The following is a 22,493-nucleotide window of genomic DNA, read 5'->3' on the forward strand; positions in this document are numbered from 1 at the left end:
AAGGATAGGGAGCCTAACACTTCAAAATCAGCCCACGCCAACATCATTTTTAATATTTTTAAGAATTTCTCAGTAAGCAGTTGGACATACACACTTATGCAAAACCATGGAATGAATATTTGTCTTAAATTGGACTTCTGAAATACTAGGACTCAACAAAGTTATCTTCAAGACCTATATATCCTTTTTCAATCATAAAAGCAAAGCAAGAGGAGTGTTAATGCCTTTGGCCAAAAGGGGAAAAAAAATGAGAGGGCCAGGCACAGTGGCTCACACCTGTAATTCCAGCACTTTGGGAGGCCGAGGCTGGTGGATGGTTTGAGGCCAGGAGTTAGAGACTAGCCTGGGCAAAATAACAAGATGCCATCTCTACAAAATATATATATATTTTTAATTAGCTAGGCATGGTAGTGGACACCTGTAGTCCCAGCTACTCAGGAGGCTGAGGCGGGCGGATTGTTTGAACCCTGGACTTCCAGGTTGTAGTGAGCTGTGATCATGCCACTGCACCAGCCTGGGCAACGGAGCGAGATTCTGTCTTTAAAAAAATCAAGAAGAATAAAATCAACCCTACACAACTATTTAATTTTTTTGTATTTACTTTTAATTTCTTTCACATACCTTTGGAATTTTACAAGGTTATATTTATATTTATATTTATAAAACTGGGGGTATGAATAAGATAGTTTCCCATATTAGCTTAAAAATATCATAGTATTTAGGACTTGAGCTTTAGAATTGCACAGCTCTGAGTTCAAAGGATGATTTTCGCTTCCTAGCTTGTGACTTTAAGCAAGTTATTTAATCTCTCTCTGCCTCACCTTTCCCTTTTGAATGCAAATGACAGTAATAAGAATTCTTAACCCAACAGGTTATTTTGAGGATTAAATGAACCATAGTTTCACAAACTGTGGTACGATATATAATTTTCAGGTAATACGTAACTCTTTCATAATAATCGTGTATTTATTTTATGGTGTTTTAGAAAAACATAAATAGAAAAACTAATTAAAATATAAGAATATATAGCCAGCACTGCACACTTACAGACCACTGCTTAGAGCAAGCAGTATAAGAAAAATAGGCTGATTAAGTCCATTTAAGGAGTAATATTAAGTAAATAATAGGCTAGATGGCACTCAGCTACAGCAAAATACATAAAAAGTCATATAGGAATGACTAAAGTTTAGAAACACACAAATATAAAGCACGAAGCAAGATGTCAAGCACCTGATACATGTTTAATAAATGTATCCGCTCTTATGTTAATTATGCTTTAATTTTGTCAAGCCTCAGAGGAAATAGGCAGGGCTTCTGCTTCCCAAGAGAGACCCCCACCCGCCCCATCACTTCTTTCTCTGATGCCATTTCTTTCCGATTCAAATTTCTAAACCCTTTGGAGACACGAAACAGCCTTAAAACACAAGAACAAGAATAAACAGCACAACTTTGATTTTAAAATAAAATTACTAACGAATTCCAAAAGTATCCTCTGTATCATTCTGCCTCTGGGTAACATTAGCTAAACTGTATTGATTTCCTCTGAAATCAGAGCAAACTCTACAGTTTATCATTGATGCAGCTTTGTTTCTAAGTTAGCTTCAAGGTGAGATGACAATTCACTTGCATTTGAGGGAGGATAAAAAAGAATACTCTGGGCTGTGTGAAGTGGCCTGTGACAAGGCATGAACAGGCATGGGAAGAGGGTGATCCATCTGGAGGACTGCACGTGTTAGACTCTGCCTAGGCTGACAGGTTATACTGCAGAGGTGGAGAATGGCATAAGAGAAGACTAGAACAGCAGGCAGGGGTCATGGCACGTGAGGCTGTGCCATGCCAGACCAAGGAATCCCAAAGCTGATACTGAATCCACTAAAGCAGCGAATACAGAGGAGATGTTATCAGGTCTGCTTTTATAGAGATCATTAATATAGAGGACACACTGGGGAGGAAGACCAGAGGCAAGGAGAGGCATCAGGAGGCTATTGCAGTGACTCAAACAAGAAGAAAGCCTAAAGAGGGAACTGACTGAGAGAATTCAAAAGGGGAGAGGATTCTAGAAATATTAAGAAGATTTTTTTTTCTGATTATGTGGTGACAAAGTAGGTAGATAGAGAGTGAGAGAGAGGTTCTTTGAATGCTTCCCACATGTTATATTTGGGCCTGCTCGGTGAATGATGCAACCCTTCCCTGAGAGGGAGAATACAGGAGGATGACCAAGATGAAGGTAGGAAAAAGAAACATTTAAAGCATATTGAGTTTGGAGATCCTATGGAATAGCCAAGCCTAGATTATCAGTATGGAATAAGTTCCATGGATCTAAAGCTTGGTATGGAGATCTTGGAAAACCACCCAAAATATTCTATATTCCTTGGTAACTCCTAAAATAATTTCACTAACATGTTTTACATTGGCCTCTGAATATGTGGTTCTACTGGGCCTTTTATTTTCCTTTCACATTATTTAGAAGATTGGGAGATTGTTTATAAAAACATATTTTCTAAATGAAATGTTTCTTCTATAAATACAAAATTTTCTTCCTAGCACCAGTACTTACAATTAATACTCTATTTGAAATATTTACATGAGCCAAATGTTTGAAGTCACCGAGATTATTGCAAATTCTGGCTTGTATTTTTATAATAAGCAAAATTCTCAGTTAACACTTATAAGGTCATTTTAAAAAACACACGTGATTTAAAAAAAAAAAAACCTCAATGCAGCTCAATCATTGTATATAACTATAGCTTGTTCCAAAATGCTGCAAAGGAAGAGGAAAAAGGGAATTCAGTTAGAGCTGGTTAAAAATAGACCTTCCTTTTTAAAAACATTTATTTTAAGTTCAGGGATACATGTGCAGGCTTGTTACGTAGGTAAACTTGTGTCATGAGGGTTTGTGTACAGATTATTTCATTACCCAGCTATTAAGCCTAGTACCCATTTGTTATTTTTCCTGACCCTCTCCCTCCTCCCACCCTCCGGCCTCCAATAGGCCCCAGTGTGTGTTGTTCCCCTTTATGTGCCCATGTGTTCTCATCATTTCGCTCCCACTTATAAGTGAGAACATATGGTATTCATTGCTGCATTAGTTTGGTAAGGATAATGGCCTCTAGCTCCATCTATGTCCTTGCAAAGGACATGATCTTGTTCTTTCTTATGGCTGTGGTACATATACACCATGGAATATTATGCAGAATATTACCTTTTTATTTATTTATTTATTTATTTATTTATTTATTTATTTATTTAAGACAGAGTCTTGCTCTGTTGCCCAGGCTGGAGTGCAGTGGCACGATATTGTCTCACTGCAACCTCTGCCTCCTGGGTTCAAGCAATTCTCCTGCCTTAGCCTCCTGAGTAGCTGGGATTACAGGTGCCCGCCACCATGCCTGGCTAATTTTTGTATTTTCAGTAGAGATGGGGTTTCACCATGTTGGCCAGGCTGGTCTTGAACTCCTGACCTCGTGATCCACCTGCCTTGGCCTCCCAAAGTGCTGGGATTACAGGTGTGAGCCACCATGCCCGGCCATATTACCTTTTTAAAACCCATGCAGTAATATATTCTGTTTCATTTAGTTGATTATGTACTGTTTGGTGACTAAATTTGATAGGTGACAGGCAGAGAAGAAACTACTTGGCTTAGCCCAATTGAATTCTTGTCTCTGAAAAGCTAGACCACATTCCAAACATCACACTGCAAGAGATATTTTTACATTAGCCTTATATCTGATGCTAGCTTAATAATCTGGACATGTACACTGAAATTGCAAAAGAAAATGAGAGTAAGCAGACTCAGACTATGTGCCAAGGGCTTTGTATTTATTATCTCATTTTATCTATAAAAAGGAAATTTATTGGGCACATGATATTGACCCCATTTTATAGATGAAGTAATCTATGTTTTTAATAATCAAGTGACTTCCCAAGGTCACAGCTACTAGTAATGGAGCCAGAATTATAATCTTGAGCTTTTGGATTCTTCCCACTGCAACTGGTGGTCCTATGTTATCTTGGCGGCCATGGAAATACTAGCAAAGACATCCATGTACGGGCATGTGGGGATGGACAGATGCTCACGTGTCACCACACATTCAAAGGTAGAATGTCTCAATGTTGTGTGATACAAATGTGGCAATGGAGCAATTTTATGTCATTATACTCAGGTTCAACTTCTTAAAGGAAAGTTTTACCTTTTTTTTTTTTATTTGGGAAACTATCAAAATGGAATGATGGGGCCTCTGACCCTTATACTGAGTTGCAGAACATGTGATTTGCTTGCAGTTCCTGGGAGATGGGGGAGGAGGGAAACCTGCCCGAGTCTCCACGGGAGTGTCTTACGATACACATAACTTGTTTTTCCCTCTCACTACCAATGCAACATATAGTAATTATAGAAAATTTTAAAATATATAGGCAAACAACAAAACAAAACTCAACTAGCCCCATCATCTAAAAATAGGTATTCTTTACAACCTGGTGAATATTCTTATATTCTTTTTACACACATGGGCACACACAGATTTTTTTTTTTTTTGGTGCTGTTTATTTTAAGACATTTTCATTATTTATTTATTTTTCTTTAGTTCCTCTAAAAAATGGGGTACATGTGCAGAACGTGCAGGTTTGTTACATAGGTATACGTGTCATGGCGGTTTGCTGCACCTATTGACCCATCCTCTAAGTTCCCTTCCCTCACCCTTCACCCCAAAACAGGCCCTGGTGTGTGTTGTTCCCCTCCCTGTGTCCATGTGTTCTCATTGTTCAACTCTCACCCATGAGTAAGAACATACAGTGTTTGGTTTTCTGTTCTTGTGTTACTTTGCTGAGGATGATGGCTTCCAGCTTCATCCATGTCCCTGCAAAGGACATGATATCATTCCTTTTTATGGCTGTAAAGTATTCCATGGCACACACAGATTTTTCTAACTTAAATCAAGCTCCTCAGATTTATTGCTTTTAATTTTTCTATGTCTGAATTTTAACAATAAAATAATTCTTTTTACCTTGAAGTCGTTCATTCTAACTGAATTATGAAATAATCAGACACAGTTTGGGCTCTGATGGAAAGGTCAACCATGCTTTGCTTTTTCCCAGCGGGTGACTTTGCCAGCTGGGTTGATGTCCCTGGATCTGTTCTGCCATTATTTACTAGACAGAGTCTCTGACTAATACCTCATGATCTAATCACTGTCATCAGTCCATCTGTAGACACAACAGAATGCAAATAAAATATCTATGTAATCTATATTGGGTGGTTCTTCCTTCTTAGACTCATACATTTAGAAATTTTTATGTTCTTTCCCCTCCACAAACACAGTATTTCTTCTCCTTATTATAGATAGATGCATTTTATTATGTATCACGAGCAAATGCCAGATATTTGTAATGTTTCATTTAACAGTATAATTACTACAATAACAGGACATCAGAGCTGGAAGGGACTTAATTTAATTAGCTCATTTCACAGGTGGTAAAACTGAGGCTTAGGGAAGACAGGAAAAGCAAACACTGTTTATTAAATACGTAACATATAACAGAAACTATGCATATTTGTTTCATTTGAAACTACAAACCTATGAGTTAGATATTATTGCCCCCAATTTATAAGAAACTAAACCTCAGAATGATCAGAAACTGACCGAATACCACACAACCATGAAGAGGTGAAGCCAGGATTCAAACATGAGTCTTTCCGGCTTCACAGCTTTCCCCTACAACATCCTGCCTTTCTGGAGAGAAATAGCTTGGCTAAACCAGATGGAGGTAGATGGTAGCACAGCAGGAGCCAGAACCCAGTTTCTCAATGTCTCATCTGTGCCCATATCTCTACATCCTGTTGTCTTCTTGTATGTGGGGCTCAAATAGGATTAAAGCCCCTGCAGCCTTTGCCTCTGAAGTTATTTTGCAAGTAACCAAGCCCAAGAGTTTGCCACGCAAAGATACGTCCAAGTATATATCACTTGTGTGTACACTGAATATGAATTAGAAATACTAGAACCTTTAGATTTCAAATGATGCCATTAATTACAGCAACAATATTGAAAATCAGCCACGTGGAAGATATAAAATCAAAATATATGAGTCTTAATGTTACCTGTACTATCAAGTAAGATTGGAAAAGTTACTTCTATATCTAAATGAGGAATGCTCAACATTTAAATAATAGAAATCTGCTTGGGTCTCTGCCCAACTCAGTTCAACATACAAAGCCTGAAGCACATTTTCTTTTTCTGCATCTAGCATGATTTAGCAGCCAGCCCCCAGCCCCTCTGCACAGTGTCTACTTTAAGAAACTGGGAGGAAAGGAAGCAACGAACATTTGTTTCCCGCCTACCATTTGTCAGGCTCTATGTTAGGTGTTTTGCATTTATTACATAATGTTTTATCCTCCCAAGGCCCAGTGAGAGAGTTTATTTTATTTCTAGTTTACATATAAGGAAACCAAAGCTTGGAGAGCTCGCTAACTTTTTTACAAGGTCTAATAAACTTGGGAATTATGCCAAGGTTTAATTTCTCAGCCACAGCCTTGCTTGGAGCTGGATAGTAATAATAGTCTTAACATAATAAATGTTTATCAGGAATTTCCTTTGCCAAATACTTCTTGAATTATATGTCTGAATCCTTGTAATGGCCCCAACTTGTGGGTACTATGTTAGTCCCATCTTATAGATGTGTAAGAGGTAAATGACCTGCATGAAATCATGTAACTACTAAGTATGACATTTGGACACAAACTCAGGAAGGCTAACCTCAAAGACTGTGCTGTGAACCATTACTTCCTATTGTCTAGAAGAAAAATAATATCCACATTATTTTGTTAATATATTCATACAAGTGAAAATTATAAAGTACCACAAGGTGAGCAGAGACAAAGGAAGAGAAAGTTACTGTAGTCTCATGGTGGTACTGGAGACAGGAATAAAAACATTTCAGCCATAGAGGATGGGCGGAGTTTAGATATGTTAAGATGGGGAGGGAAAAGAAAGGTTTTCCACTGGAAAGATTTGTGCTGTCATTTAATTTTTGTTTTCTGTCTTAAAATTTGCTAATAGTTCAGTCAAACTGGTTAAGATTTCAGTTTTCTGATAGACATAGATAGTATTAGGCATTAACAATTGATGCTCTGAGTCCATTGTGAACCCACGGTTATTACTTTTCTATTGCTGCGTATCAAATTACCCCAAAATTTAGTGACTTAAAACAACAAACACACTATCTGACAGTTTCTGTGGGTCAAGAATTAAGGAGAGTCTTAGCTGGGCTGTTGGGGTTTAGGGTCTGAGGTGACAGTCACGAGGTTGGCTGGGGCTGTAGTTAGCTGAAAATTTAACTGAGGCTTTCAAGGTGGCTCATGCCCATGACATCTAGCAGGAGGCTTTGATGCCTTGCTACATGAGCCTCTCCATAGGCTGCTGGTGTGTCTCATCACGTTGCAACTGACCTTCCCCAAAGCAAGATCCCAAAGAGGAAGCAAGGCAGAAGCCACAAGACATTTTATGACCTAACCTCAGAAGTGATATACTATCACTTATAGCATATTCTTGTGGTCACAGAGACCAAGCCTAATTCAGTGTAGGAAGAGACTACACAAGGGCATGAGTGCCAAGAGTCGGGGTTCATCAAGGGCCATTTTGGAAGCTGGCTACCACAATACACACGTTTTTACAGGGGCAGGACAATTTCAAAAGAAAGAGGGAGCGTAGCTCATACACCTAAACAGTTTTTGTTAATATGTCTCACATCATCAAGTGGTTTCAAAATTAGGCACAATATTGCATAATTATGTAGGCTCTCTGGGAGAGAAGTCACCATACCAATGTTAGGGTAGTTATTGAATTGTCTTTCATTCATGTATATACAGGCAATAAGAAAAGCTAGGTATTCACACTTTAAAGAAGAGTTAGAGCAAAGTCAATATTAGACCCTTATTGTTACAGGAAACAGGGCTGGCTTCCATCTCTTTGGGAGCTACATCCTTCAAGGTATGGCTGTACAAGTTGTGGACTTGATTCTTCCTATTAAGCGAATGATGTATCCCTGAAGCTGTGCAACATTAAAGACCTCAGTTGGGGCCCAGAGGAACACAGTAGAGCTGGAACCCTGAGCTGCAATAGTAGAAACAAGGCAGCCACCTCCTCTCCCTGTGTAGCCCACAGAATCAGCCACATACAAAAGGAAACAAATATCAGAACTTTGTGTAGTGGACAGCCCCTTTAATGACAAGTTTAAGCAGCGAGAATTGAGATGTACTAATAATATTTCCTCAGATGTTTTGTTTTCTAGCAAAGTATTCATATGCATAGAAAAAGAAAAATGTTCCAGGATCTAGGTACTAAATTTAGTTGTAATAAAAAGTCCAAAAAACTTTTTGGTATATTTTTGTGAAACCTATTTAAGATTAGCAAGTTATTACTGAAAGTTGGGTTATTATAGTTAATGATATTCATCCCCATCATTTACATTTTGTAGCTTTTCATGAATGATTTTCAATATTGCCACTATAATTAGTGATATTGTACTGGGTTTAATTGTGAGGTGTAAGAGTTCTTATACTTCTAACTCATGTTAGATGTGCAAAATGGTGAGATATAATTTATCTATACAGCCCAGATTCTAAATCTGCCTGACTATAATATACCAGAATCAATACAAAGATTCAAAGACTGCCAGTAAGTCTAGGACGTATTACCCTTAATATCAATACTGTCCACAGTATTATCAATCTGTGGGCAATATCTATGGGCAAATATTCATATCAATGTTTGTCCACAGCCTATGGGACTATCTGACAATGATAATATTTCAGAAAAACTTAAAAGTAAGGATGGGGCATCATCTCTAACCTTTGGAAACTCTCCTAAATAGAAAAGAATAAACATTTTTTTTACAATCACTTTTTAACTTAAAACCTAATAATTTAAAAATACAAAAATTTGCAAAAACGATATAGTACAAAGAATACATATGTACTCTTTTCTCAGATTCACCTATTAAAAAATTGCTTTTTGGCCTTTTGGCTAAGATCAAGCGTAGATTCACCTATTAATAACGTTTTACTCCATTTGCTCTCTCTTGTCTCTATTGATCTATTCGTCTAGAGAGGAGTGTGTCTGTGTGCGTATCTGTGTGTACATATGCACATAAAATATATACACACATATACACTCATTTTTACACCGTGTGTGTATATATGTATATGCATATACATATACATATATATACTTTACACATATATACACACACATTCACAGGTTTAACAATGGGGATATATTCTGAAAAATGTGTCATTAGGCAATTTTGTCATTGTATGAACATCACAGTGTACTTACACAAACCTAGATGATATAAACTACTACACACCTAGGCTATATGGTACAGCCTATTGCTCTAGGCTACTAACTTGCACAGCATGTTTTTGTATTGAATAGTTTAGACAAGTGCAGCACAATCGTATTTGTGTATCTAAATATAGAAAAGGTACTGTAAAACTATGGTATAGTTATAGGACCACCATTGTATATGTGATCCATCATTGACCAAAATGCCATTATGTGGCACATGATGGTATATATACAGAGGAGATATTGTTTTATACACACACACACACACACATGCACGCATGCACATATATGTGTCCAGAGAGACGAGGGAGGAAATATATATGTATGATTGTGTGTGTGTATTTTTATAGGTGATTTTATATATGACTTTATATATATATATATACATCTGATTTTTTCTGAACCATCAAAATCCTTTATTCCTAATACTTTACTGTGCATTTCTTTCTTTTTTTTTTTTTTTTAAGAGACAGGGTCTCTCTCTGTCACTCAGGCTGGAGTGCAGTGGTATGATGATGGCTCACTGCAGCCTCCAAGTTCTGGGCTCAAGCGATCCTCTTGCCTCAGTTTCCTAAGTAGCTGGGACTACAGGCGTGTGCCACCAAGCCCAGCTAATTTTTAAAATTTTTTATAGAAACAAAGTTTCATTATGTTGTACAGGCTGGTCTCAAACTCCTGGCCTAAAGTCATCCTCCCTCAAAATGCTGAGATTATAGGCATGAGTCACCATGCCTGGCCCATTTCTTAACAGTGGGAATAGTGTCTTCCATAACCACAGCGCATCTATCACCTGAAATAAATTTCACACTAATACTTTAATTTAATCTGCTCCTTGTATTTCAATTTTGTCAGTTGACCCAAAAATGTCCTTTAAAGCATTTTCCTCCTCCAGGACAGGAACTAGTCTAGGGTCAATTCAGTCTAAGGTTAGAATCCAGTACTGGTCTAGGGGCTGTCTTCTTTTGCCTTCTTTAATCTGGAATAATTTCACACCCTTAATTTGTCTTTAAAAACATTGGCATTTGTGAAAAATATAGTTTCCTTTCCCTTTAATTTTGTCTAACATTTTCTCATGATTAGACTTATGTTTATGCATTCTAGTCTGGGGTGCTCCAAAGGTGGTTATATATTTCCCTAGACATCACTTCTGGAGGCATCCAATGTCCATTCGTCCCTCGATGGTGATGATAATTTTAATTGCTCAGTGAAGGTGCTGTCCCGTTTTTAGTTTGAAACTAGTAAGTGTATGGGGGGAAACTTTAAGGCCATGAAAATATCCTGCCCATCATTAAAAATTTTCCCCTAGAGTTAGCATCCCTTATCAGTTCGTGCTTGATCTTTACTATGATGGCTGCAAAATGATGATTTTTCAACTTCTGGCACTTCCTCCACGTTGACGAGCCAGCTCTCAGCATTCTAGTATAAGCAGGAGCCAGCCTGGGCAAGGTGGCTCACTCCTGTAATCCTAGCACTTTGGGAGGCCGAGGCAGGCTGATCACTTGAGGTCAGGAGTTGGAGACCAGCCTGGCCAACATGGTGAAACCCTGTCTCTACCAAAAATACAAAAATTAGCCAGACGTCATGGTGTGCGCTTGTAGTCCCAGCTACTCAAGTGGGCTGAGGCAGGAGAATCCCCTTGAACCTGGGAGGTGGAAGTTGCAGTGAGCCGAGATCACGCCACTGCACTCCAGCCTGGGCGACAAGAGTGAAACTCCATCTCAAAAACAAAAACAAACAAAACCAAGAGCCTTCCCCTATCCTGAATTTATTATATTATTTATGTTTTTTTAAACCAGTTTTAATCTATCCATTTATTATCAAAACTAATGAGTACCCATATATAATGGTTTATTATTCACTAGTGGACTTCATTGTTTTTGTGTTCAAATTGTCCCAGATTTGGCCCATATAAGCCCCTTCAAACTGAGTGCTGCGACACTCTTGTGACATGTCCTCTGCATTTTGGGGAATGCTGTTTTGACAAGACATAGTAAGGCTTAACTGTCCACAGCAAGAAGCCCACTGTCATCATTCTTTTCTTATGCCTTACATGTACTTCCAACTCAGTTATCTGCTGTTCTGTTGTTATTTTTAATGCGGCACAAAATGCTGGGACCTGAATCTTTAAAAGATCATCATTATCAGAAATAGACAGGATGATAGCCTAAAAATAAGGGTGAGACACACCAAAAAAAGACAGAATTTTGAAATAATAAAATGCTGATATGTATAAAGACAGCCCAAGTCATCAATACATTATTTTAATTGATTAATTAAATTTCATATTTATTAATACTGTGGTTTTCTAAGTATTAGTACTTATCTTAAATGCGGTAATTCTCAAACTGATTTCTGCATCTTAATAAGCTAGAAGCTTTTTATAAATAAATAAATAAATTTATTTATTTTTGAGACAGGGTCTCACTGTGTTGCCCAGGCTAGAGTGCAGTGGCATGAAAATGGCTCGCTGCAGACTCAGCCTCTTGGTACAAGCGATCCTCCCGTCTCACCCTCACCAGTAACTTGACCACAGGCACGTACCACCATGCCCAGCTAATGTTTAAATTTTGTAGAGATGGAGTGTTGCAATGTTGCCCAAGCAGGTCTCAAACTCCTGGGCTCAAGCAATCATCCTGCCATAGCCTCCCAAAGTAAATCCAGAGGGATTACAGGCATGGGCCACTTTACTGGGCCTTATTTTTTAGTGATATATAACATGTGTAGAGCAACATGCACAAATATAAAATGTGTGACTCGAACTTTTACAAAAGTTATCACCTTTACTAAAAAGTACAACCACGACCCAAATCAACATACAATTCCCTACATTTCAAAAGATTTCTTTGTGCTCCTTCCAAGACATCTCTCTCACCAACCTTCTATTATGGTATATGAGATTTGCTTATTCTTGAACTTTGTGTAAATGGAATCGTGATATGTAGTCTTTCAGGGCTGGCATCTTTTGTTCAACATCATATCTAAGAGATTCGTCCTTGCTGCTGCATGTAGCAGTAGTTTTTTTTTTTTTTTTTTATGCCTGACAATGTATGAAGACATTACAATTATGTTTATATATTTTCCTATTGATGGATTGTTCCCAGTTTGGGGTCATTATGAATAAATCTGCTGTGGACATGCTGGTCCATGTCATGGGTCTAGTATGTTTACCCATGTTTATGTAAACAAAGTCTTCCAAGGTGATCTTTACAAGTGATGTTCCCATCAGCATTGCATGGATGCTCCAGTTCCTCCTTATTCTCACCAATACTGGCATTAAGTGATTTTAAAATTTTAGCCAGATTATAGCCTCATTGAGGCTATAATTTGAATCTACCTCTAAGTAATGTCGCTGAGTATCTTTTCATATGCTTATTCGAACATTTGAAAATCATTTTTTGTATGAAGTGTCTGTTCAAGTTTTTGGTCCATTAAAAAAAAATTGAGTTGAGCTATCTTTTTGTTGCTGTTTAAGGAGATATTTTACATATTCTGGTTATAAGTCCTTTGTTAAATATGTATTGAAAATATCTTCTCCCAGTCTGTGGCTTGCTTTTCCAATCTCCTAATGGTGTCTTTCTCATTTTTTTTTCTTTTTTTTAAGTAGGCATGTAGTTTATTTTTACCAAGTTCTTGAATATATAAACAGAAAGATGCTTGTAATATTCTCTTATTCTCTTATATCCTTTTAATAGTTTTAGGATCCATAGTGATAACTCCTATTTAATTCCTGATCTTGATGATTCATATCTTTTTTTAATTTTACAAGTCTTGCTGGAGCTTAATTAATCATTGATTTTTTTCTTTGGAAAAATGATATTTTTGTTTCATTTATTTTTCAACTCCTAAAATTTTTGATTTCCTTGACCTGCTTTTATCCTTATTAACTCTTACCTCCCGTTTGCTTTAGATTTATTTTTTCTTCTTCTAAGTTTCTAAGATAGAAACTTACATTATTGATTTGAAATATTTTCTCTTATCTAAATAAACATTTAGTGCAATAAATGTCCCAACCAGCACTGTTTATATCTCACATACTTTAATATGTTACATTTTTAGTGGTGTCTTATGATGAACAGAAGTTCTTAATTTTAATGGCATCAGCATGTCTATCTATTCTTTTGTGATTAGTGATTTTTATGCCCTGCTTAAAAATTTTTTGAAGATCATAAAAATATTCTTTTATGAAAAATTTTTCTTTTAGAAATTTTATTATTATTAACCTTTAATAATATTTTGTTATTAACCTTTAATTTTATTATTAACCTTTCATATTTAAGTCCATGATCCATTTGGAATTTAATATTGTGTGAGGCAGGGATCAAGGTTTATTTTCTTCCACCATATATATACTTGTGTAACCACAAACTATTTCTTGAAAAGTCCATCCTTTCCCCACTATCTTGTAGTGGGACCCTTGTCATAGCCAAGTGACTGCTCATATCTAGGTCTGTTTGTAGATTCTGTATGCTTTTCTGTTGATCTATTTATCTTACTTTCTTTTTGTGTTCTATGTCTTTATAATAAGTCTTGATATCTTCTACTGTAATCCTCCGACTTTACTCTTATTTGTCAAGATTGTGCTGGTCTTCTCCTTCTGCATTTTCATATACATGTTAGAATCTGCTTGTCAAACTCCAAAAAAAAAAAAAAACACACACTGAGATTTCGATTGGAATTACATTGAACCCATAGGTCAATTTGACAAGATTGATGCCTTGATAATATGTGTCTTTCAATCCACGAGCACGATTATTGCATATTATCTCACTTTTCACTTACTTAGGTCTTCTTAATCTTTTTCAGTAATGTTTCATAGTTTTTCATGCAGAGGACTTGCTTATCTTTTTTAAAATTTATTGATAGATATTTGATGGTTTTGATGCTATTGTAAATGGTACTTTAAATTTTTCATTTTCTAATTTTGCTAATATATAGAAAAAATGATTTTGAGGGGGATTTTTTGTCTGTTTTTATAAAGGGAAAGCAAGTTTGTTAAGAAAGCAAAGGAATAAAAGAATGGCCAATACAGTAGTATTGGCAGAGGCATGGGCCACTCAGCTGCTTATACTTACTGTTACTTCTTGATTATATGCTAAACAAAGGGTGGATTATTCATGAGTTTTCCAGGAAAGGGGTGGGTGGTTCCCAGAGCTTAGGGTTCCTCTCCTTTTTAGACCATATAGGGTGACTTCTGGATGTTGGTATGGCATCTGTAAACTGTCATGGCTCTGATGGGAGTGTCTTTTAGCATGCTAATTCATTATAATTAGCGCATAATGAGCAGTGAGGACGACCAGAGGTCAATCTGGTTGCCATCTTGGTTTTGGTGGGTTCTGGTTGACTTCTTTACCACAGCCTGTTTTATCAGCAAGGTCTTTGTGACCTGTATCTTGTGCCAGCCTCATATCTCTTCCTGTGACTTAGAATGCCTAACTTTCTGGGAATGCAGCCTGGTAGGTCTCAGCCTTATTTTACCCAGCCCTTATTCAAGATGGATTTGTTCTGGTTCAAATGCCTCTGACATTTCCTCCTCCTTTTTTACAAGGGAACCCTTAATCCTAAGGGTTGTAGAAAGACAAAGATCCAGCTTCCATAACTGCTTCTGGTTGAATAGGGGTGATGATATTCCTAATTATTAGGGTCTCTGGTACTCAGGGTAGAGAGGAGCTCAGTTAGAAAGCATACATATGGCAAGGGTCATTCATAACTCTCAGATCTGGCAAAAGATGATATCTGGAAGAATAATAAGTGTTCAATTTAAGAAAATATTCAGTAAGCTTATCCGGCATTCCTACACAAAGAGTACAACAGCAAATATATTCCACAACAGTAAACGAAAATTATTCCAAGTAAACTAAATAAGAAGGCTTTCCATGAACTGGGCAATTGTTGGAACCAACCTGATATGGAGTCACTAGCTGATTCCAATATGTGCCCAGAATTTAGAGTATTAATCCAGATTGTTGCATTACCCATCCCCTTTTGTTTTTGTTTCTTCTGAGCAGCACCCAGAGATTTAGTTCACAAGAATAAGCAGGGTTAGTCTAAATTGCAGGAAAAAAACCCAAACAAACGTAAAAACAACTGATGACACTAGAATCTAATAACAGGTGAACCACAGTTCTTGAAACATAATTTTTCTCTCTCCAGTCTCCTACTTTTGCTAAAGACAAATCATAATAGAACCAATTTGTTTGCAAAAGTAAACCTTAGTCTTATACTTGCCCTGATTATTTGTATAAAGTGCAGCAAGAATAATTACCTTTCACATAGGCTTTTAAATTGGCTTTGATGGAACTTTATTCCATAAAGAAACTCAGATAAGAGTTTTCTAAAGCCAAGCCCAGCCATGGCTTTGTACCATTAAATATCTATATGATTCCTCTCCTCTTGAGGTCCCTAGATAACCTGGGACTGCTGGGCCTGTCAGAAAGTGTTATTCTTAGGGATCAATGCAACAAGAAGAGCTAACTATCTTAAATATATATGCACCCAATATGGGAGCACCCAGATTCATTAAGCAAGTCCTTAGAGACCTACAGAGACTTAGACTACCACACAATAATAATGGGAGACTTTAACACTCCACTGTCAACATTAGACAGATCAACGAGACAAAAAGTTAACAAGGATATCCAGGAATTGAACTCAGCTCTGCACCAAGTGGACCTAATAGACATCTACAGAACTCTCCACCCCAAATCAACAGAATATACATTCTTCTCAGCACCACATTGCACTTATTCCAAAATTGACCACATAGTTGGAAGTAAAGCACTCCTCAGCAAGTGTAAAAGAACAGAATTTATAACAAACTGTCTCTCAGACCACAGTGCAATCAAACTAGAACTCAGGATTAAGAAACTCCTTCAAAACCGCTCAACTACATGGAAACTGAACAACCTGCTCCTGAATGACTACTGGGTACATCACGAAATGAAGGCAGAAATAAAGATGTTCTTTGAAAGAAATGTTATTCTTTACTTACCATAGGTCAGGAGCCCTGTACAAGTACTGTGTAGACAAGGTATGAGGCCAGTTTTCCCAAGGGGCTTTTATTGGCTCTATAAGTCATATTTGCTTCCTTAAAGGGAACCACGCCATTCCCATCAAAGCCTTGGTAAAATAACCAGTTTCTCCAATTGTGTCCTGTTGCAAAAGAAAGCAGATTCTTATTGCACTTATGCAAACAACTATATTGCCATAAGTTAAGAATATTCACAAATAGTTTCCAAATTTTGGAGAAATCAGGAAGAGAGAAAGAAATGTGCTCCAAATTTTGTTCACAGGAGTACACTTTACTCAATTGTTAAAAGCTGTCAATAAAAAGAAAAGTTTCCTTGACTCCAAAATCGGCCAGTCAGTGCTGCAATCTATTTCCTTTGGGTCTGGAGTCTCCTCAATATCAGCCCTTCACGGTTCATAAGGAAGATGTTACCAGAAAGGGGTCCCAATCCAGACTCCAAAAGAGGATTCTTGGATTTCACCCAAGAAAGAATTTGAGGCAAATCCATAGAGTAAAGTTAAAGCAAGTTTATTAAGAATCCAAAGGAATAAAAGAATAGCTATTCCATAGGCAAAGCAGCAAAAAAAATGATGTTTTATGCTGATATTGTATCCAGTGACATTCTGAAAATTACTTATTTCTAACAGTCTGTGGATTCTTATGAATTCCATAGGTATAAAATCATAACATATTTGACTAACAACAATTTTATTCTTGCCTTCCAATCATTATATCTCTGGAATTTTTTTTTACTTGCCTTACTTCCCTGGCCAGGACCTCCAGTATAATGTTAAATAGAAGTGATGAGAGTGGATAGAGTTGAGAGTCTTTTGAAAATCTAGGTATACAGGTCTCATCTCCTCAAATTCTGATTCAGTAGGTTCCGATTGGGGGCCTGCAAAATAGACATTTTAACAAGTATTGCAAGTGATTCTGATGTAGGAGTGTCCTAGAAACATATTTTGAGTAATATTTTTAAAGGGTAAGGTTTACTTACTTGAAAAATTTTCTTAATGGGGATGGAATATCACATCCTTCCTTCTCCCTCCCCTTCTCACCTCCATCCTCTTCCATAGCAGTTGGATGTATGAAGTGTAATTTTCCTGAGCACTCTGTTGGGCTGCTTCTTTTTCTTTGGCTGTAGTTCTGGATATAACACACATTTAAGAGTCTACAGTGTTAAAATGTTGACTGGTTTTAGGAAAAGGAAAAGAGAAAATGCCTTCTTCCCAAGTCAGGAGTCATATTTAGAAAGAAGCAATCATGGGTGGCAGTGGGGTGGGGAGGGTGCATAAAAACTACATTTAGAAGTCATTGAGGTCACTGTTGAATTCAATGCTTCTGCACAGATGCCTACATCCACATATGCACACATATAAACAATCATGTGGGTGTTGTCACGTGATGGAAACAGCATGAGGGGGAAAAAATAGATTCTAAAGGATGCAGAGTTATATAAAATAGACTTAAAAAATAGGAAATCACCTGGGTAGAAGTATGGATGCCATGTGGTTTTCTAAATATAATTCATTACAAAGGACCAATGTATTTTCTTAGATTAAGAGACAAAATACACCACAGATATTTATGGAAAGCAGAGATACAAGAATAGCTACAAATAACACTAGAGTATTGGAGTTAGGCAGCGCCTTTAAGATCATGATATCTGACCCTTGCATTTTTATAGTGGAGGTGAATGGGACCCATGCTGGTAGAGTGACTTGCCCAGTGTCACTTGGGTGGGGTAGTAGTACTACTGGCAGTGGCACCCACCATCTTGATGCCTATCCCTAGCGCTCTTCCACTGATGTCATGCAGCCAGATGTTTTATGAAAAGAGGTCATGAATATGAAAGGAGTCCCAGAGACTAAAGAATGTGGAAATATTGGGACAAGCCCTTAAAATGAGTCCTTTGTATAGGGTAGCAGGGGATACATGAAAAGGGATGGACTGTGTGGAACTGTTACAAAGACTAAGGAAGGGTGTGAGAAAAGAAAGGCAAAGTAAAAAGAGAATAGAAAAAATTAGATGAAAGACGAAAAAGAAAGTAAATCACAGAAGTCAAGAAATGGAAGATAACAATTAGAAATAAAAATGTGATAAAAGAATTCAAGGCTGGACACAATGGCTCAGGCCTGTAATGCCAACACTTTGGGAGGCTGAGTTGGGTGGATTGCTTGAAACCAGGAGTTTGAGACCAGCTACGTCAACATAGCGAAACTCTATCTCTACAAAAAATATAAAAATTAGCCAGGCTTGGTGGAGGCATGTAGCTGTGGTCCCAGCCACTTAGGAGGTTGAGGTGGAAGGATTGCTTGAGCCTGGGGAGGTGGAGGCTGCAGTGAGTCGAGACTGCATCACTGCACTCCAACCTGGGTGACAGAGTGAGAGCCTGTCTCAAAAAGAATTCAATAACACAGAGATAAATGTAGTATTTCTATGTCCATTTTTGTCAAAAGTTTAGCTATCTGGAATTATTTCAACAATAAAATAGCCTATAATGGAATAATACAAAAGTGCATTTAAACTCCTTTGAAGAAGGATAAAGCTAAAGTGGTAGCAATATTAAGTTCCTAATCCTCTAAAATGTTAAATGAATAAGAAACAGAAATTCGAAGATGTACTTCTCTGAAATGGCAGAGCTAAGTGTAGATATTCCTCCAGATGACCTTATCATTTTTCCAGAGACATGGCTGATGAATGAGAATAGAAAGGAATGGGGAATTCCAAATTCTGAACAATCAAATAGATTGCATTAATTCACAGGAGGCACCATTCATACAGTATTTAGAATTGTTTATTTCCTTACATTTTGCACTTCCTTAAGAACCTGAACCCGAAAGTTGTAACCAATAGATTGGTTTACAGCCTGTTAGTCCTTTAAAAGTATTAACTTTCATAATTCAATTGATGAGCCATAGGACTCCATTGCACCTCTTGGAAGAGGAGGCCTTCACTTTAAAACTATGTTTAACAGTGATAAACGGGACATAATAATGAGGCATATGTCATAGAAAAGTGAATCTGAAAGGTGGCTAATCAGTCAAATATATATACTTGGCAAATCCAAATACTAGTTAAGGGCATAGGATTTGAAATCAGGCGTACACGGATTTGGTCCCCAGTTCAGCCACTCATTAGTTATGAGTACTCACAACCCTCCTTCACTTCTTTTCTTTTTTTTCTTCTTCCTTCTTCTCTCCCTCCCTCTCTTCTTTTACTTTATTCAAAAATAGCTGTTGGTCAGCTGTGGTGGCTCATGCTTGTATTCCCAGCACTTTGAGAGACCCAGACAGGAGGATCCTTTGAGGCCAAGGATCTGAGATCCGCCTGGACAACATATTGAGACCGCATCTCTACAAAAAAGAAAAAAAAAATTAGTTGGGCATGGTGGTGCATGCCTGTAATCCTAGCTACTCAGGAGGCTTGGGTGGGAGGATTGCTTGAGCCCAAGGAGGTCAGGAATGTAGTGAGTTAAGGTCATGCCATTGCACTCCAGTCTCAAAACAAACAAAACTTGCTGAAAATTTAATTACTATATGCTGGGTTCATGCCATAAACTAATGAGCTAGTCACTTCACATTTCTGAGAGAGAACAGGAAATGTTTATAGTTAAGAAATTTGTGGTGCGTCACTTAAGCAAAGGTGCAGATACAAAAATGAGCCAGATTTGTTGGGGTGGCTCCAAGCAGACTGGAGGTAAATAATGGGAGATGAGGATGGGAAAGACAGGTTGTAGAGGCCTCTTAATGCCAGCATAAGCAGTTTCAGATTAACACAGAGAACTGGCCAACAATTAGAAATCAGATTAGGGAGATAGCCTAGCAAAGGATGGGATTATTTCAAGAATGATGGATTACTAAGTATTTCAGAGCAGCTAAGAAAGAATTAGTTTTGACTACTAGAAGGACATGGATAGAAAGCTTTTAAAATAACAGAAACCAATGACGGGGATGAAAGGACGAGATTGGAGTGTAAAAACAGAGAGTGATGGCCAGGAGTTCCACGGGAAGATTAAACAGAATGGGAAGGAAACATTATGGTACAGATAGAGGAAGCAGCAAGGCCAAAGGCAGGTATATTTTTCCTAAAATGAGTAGTTACTATGCACGTGTGAAGGTAAAAGACCAATGAAGAGAGAAGAAGATTCTAGAATGAGAAAAGGCAAGTGGAGAGTTAGAACTGACCGCTGAAGTGGAGAGGGAGGGCTTGCACAGTCAGATCAGCACTTCCCCTGCGTCCACACTGAGATGCCCTTTGTAGCAGGGAGGGAAGCAAGGTAAGATTTAATCTGTACTCCAGGTGGGCACTTATTAGAAGAGTGGTAAACTCAGGCCACAAAAAGACTAAGTTCCTACAGCTGCAGAAAGACAAAGATTAAAGGGTTTAGCCCATCAACAGGTTCAGCAGGAGCATCAAACCATTCTTATTCACACCCTAGAAACCTTTCTAGGTTCTTCTGCTGTGTTACAGGGAGGGTTGCAGGGGGCAGTGCAGGCATTCAAAGAAATGTAAAGTCCCCTTGATCACCTCTCCTGCAGAAACAATGTTGCCAGATTGTAGAGGCTACAAGTCCAACCCAAACACTATTATTTGTGACCAAATAAAGAGGAATTCGGTTAAAATGAATGAGTACTTATGTAGAGACAACACAACCCAGAAGTTAGTGGTTAGAAAAGGCCACTCAATTCTGCATGCATATACCTACTTTACATTCAAAATACCAACTCTAGAAACCTTACTGCCAAACCGCTCCCAAACTTGTAGACATTTTTCCTCCACTCCCCACCTCTAAGTTGTAAGGGGGCAGATAAGAAAACTTCTGAGGATTTCAGATCTAGTTCTCTTTCTGTTTGAGCTCTTGCCTGGCAGTAAGGGAGTAGAGAGGGCTGGGCTGGGCACAGTGCCCTCCTCCATGACCAGCGGGACCAGGGCTTGCACCCCAGAAGTAGTAACTCCACGCAGGGAGCTGGGACCGCTGGCGCGGCACGCTCACATAGAGCAGCCTGTGGGTGAAGGAGACCGTAGTGTGCACTTGGGCAGAGTAAGCGCGTTTGGCGGGAGAGGGCACAGTGCTGACTGGGCATCTCTGCGTTGGAGTCGTCCCTTTCGCATGAGCCTATCTGTGCCAAGGGCTGGAAACTGGGGCTGCAGGCGGGAGGCGGGGTGTCAGCCGAGAGCACTGGCCCCTGGGCCCTGTGGCTGGGAGAGGAGTCTGGGGGGAGCCCCGGGCGCCAGCCAGGGATAGCCTGATCTCTGCTCCAGTCCACAGATCCTTAACGGATTTTCTTTCTCTCCCTTCACCCCTTTCTCTCCTTTGCTCTCTTTCTCTCTCCCTTTTTTTTTCCTTTTTCCCTCTCTTTCCCACTCCCTCCCCACCCCTTCCCTTCCTCTCCCCTCCCCCTTCCCCTCCCCCTCCCCCGTGCGCGAGCCTCTTCCTCTCCCCTCCTCCCCCTTCCGCCTCTCTCCCTCTCCCTCCGTCTCCTTCTCCCTCTCAGCTCGCCGGGCGACCCTGCTCCTGCCTCCCACATTAATGGCGGCATCCTCGGAGGATGATATAGACCGGCGGCCCATCCGGAGAGTGCGCTCCAAGAGCGACACGCCGTACCTCGCAGAGGCCAGGATCTCCTTTAACCTGGGGGCAGGTAAGAACGCCCCTGGCGCCGCGCCCCCGCCCCCGCCCTGCTCCCTCCCTCCCCGGCTGTTGAGCCCCCGCCCCTCCCGGGCGTCCTCCCCGCCGCCCCCCGCAGTCGGGCGCTCAGCACTCGCGCTCTTTGTGTCTCCGGTGCGCAGAGGGCGTGTGTGCGAGCTACTGGGTGGGGGAGGGCGGCGCGTGCAGCCCCACATCCGCCCGAGTCCCACGCGGGCTTCCCCGGCACGGGGAGGAGGAAGTGCTGTCAGTGACCACAGTGATCCCAGGAATAACCCGGAGCCCGGGCCGCGCGCCCATGCGCAGGCTGCGGGCGCGGGGTCTGGCGAGGCTCCCCGGGCGAGGTTGGCTGGCGCGGCTACTACGGGGTGGAACTTGTTGGTGACATTCAGACTCTGTTGGCTTTGACGGGTTGACGCCGCCGCTGCGGTGTTGGAGTGGGGAGAGGGGGCGGGGCTGGCCGCCTGGAACGGAACCTTTTCCTTGCACCAAGCAG

At 39.3% G+C, this 22,493-nt stretch overlaps 1 protein-coding gene and 2 long non-coding RNA genes across 8 annotated transcripts in view; 1 reads left to right on the plus strand and 2 right to left on the minus strand.

Annotated features, from left to right (window-relative positions):
* LOC129534233 (uncharacterized) overlaps nucleotides 1-16,482 on the minus strand; it is a 43,863-nt gene extending 27,381 nt beyond the window's left edge. For both annotated transcript variants that reach the window (XR_008680741.2, XR_008680742.2), the window contains exon 1: nucleotides 16,330-16,482. This is a non-coding gene — a long non-coding RNA (uncharacterized lncRNA). The remainder of the gene's footprint in view (nucleotides 1-16,329) is intronic.
* The window catches only part of PHACTR1 (phosphatase and actin regulator 1), a 572,466-nt gene that overhangs the window by 11,141 nt on the left and 538,832 nt on the right, over nucleotides 1-22,493 (plus strand). For all 5 annotated transcript variants that reach the window (XM_019029631.4, XM_063707340.1, XM_063707341.1 and 2 more), the window contains one exon: nucleotides 21,846-21,992. In XM_019029631.4, coding sequence (XP_018885176.1) covers nucleotides 21,846-21,992 — 147 coding nt within the window. The remainder of the gene's footprint in view (nucleotides 1-21,845; nucleotides 21,993-22,493) is intronic.
* Nucleotides 17,054-22,015, minus strand: LOC129534232 (uncharacterized). The gene is made up of 4 exons (XR_008680740.1): nucleotides 21,956-22,015; nucleotides 19,503-19,703; nucleotides 17,345-17,493; nucleotides 17,054-17,242 (listed from the first exon to the last, which is right to left on the minus strand). It is a non-coding gene; the product is annotated as an uncharacterized lncRNA (long non-coding RNA).

This window comes from Gorilla gorilla, chromosome 5, assembly GCF_029281585.2.
Source record: "Gorilla gorilla gorilla isolate KB3781 chromosome 5, NHGRI_mGorGor1-v2.1_pri, whole genome shotgun sequence".
Classification (NCBI taxonomy): Eukaryota; Metazoa; Chordata; class Mammalia; order Primates; family Hominidae; genus Gorilla; species Gorilla gorilla.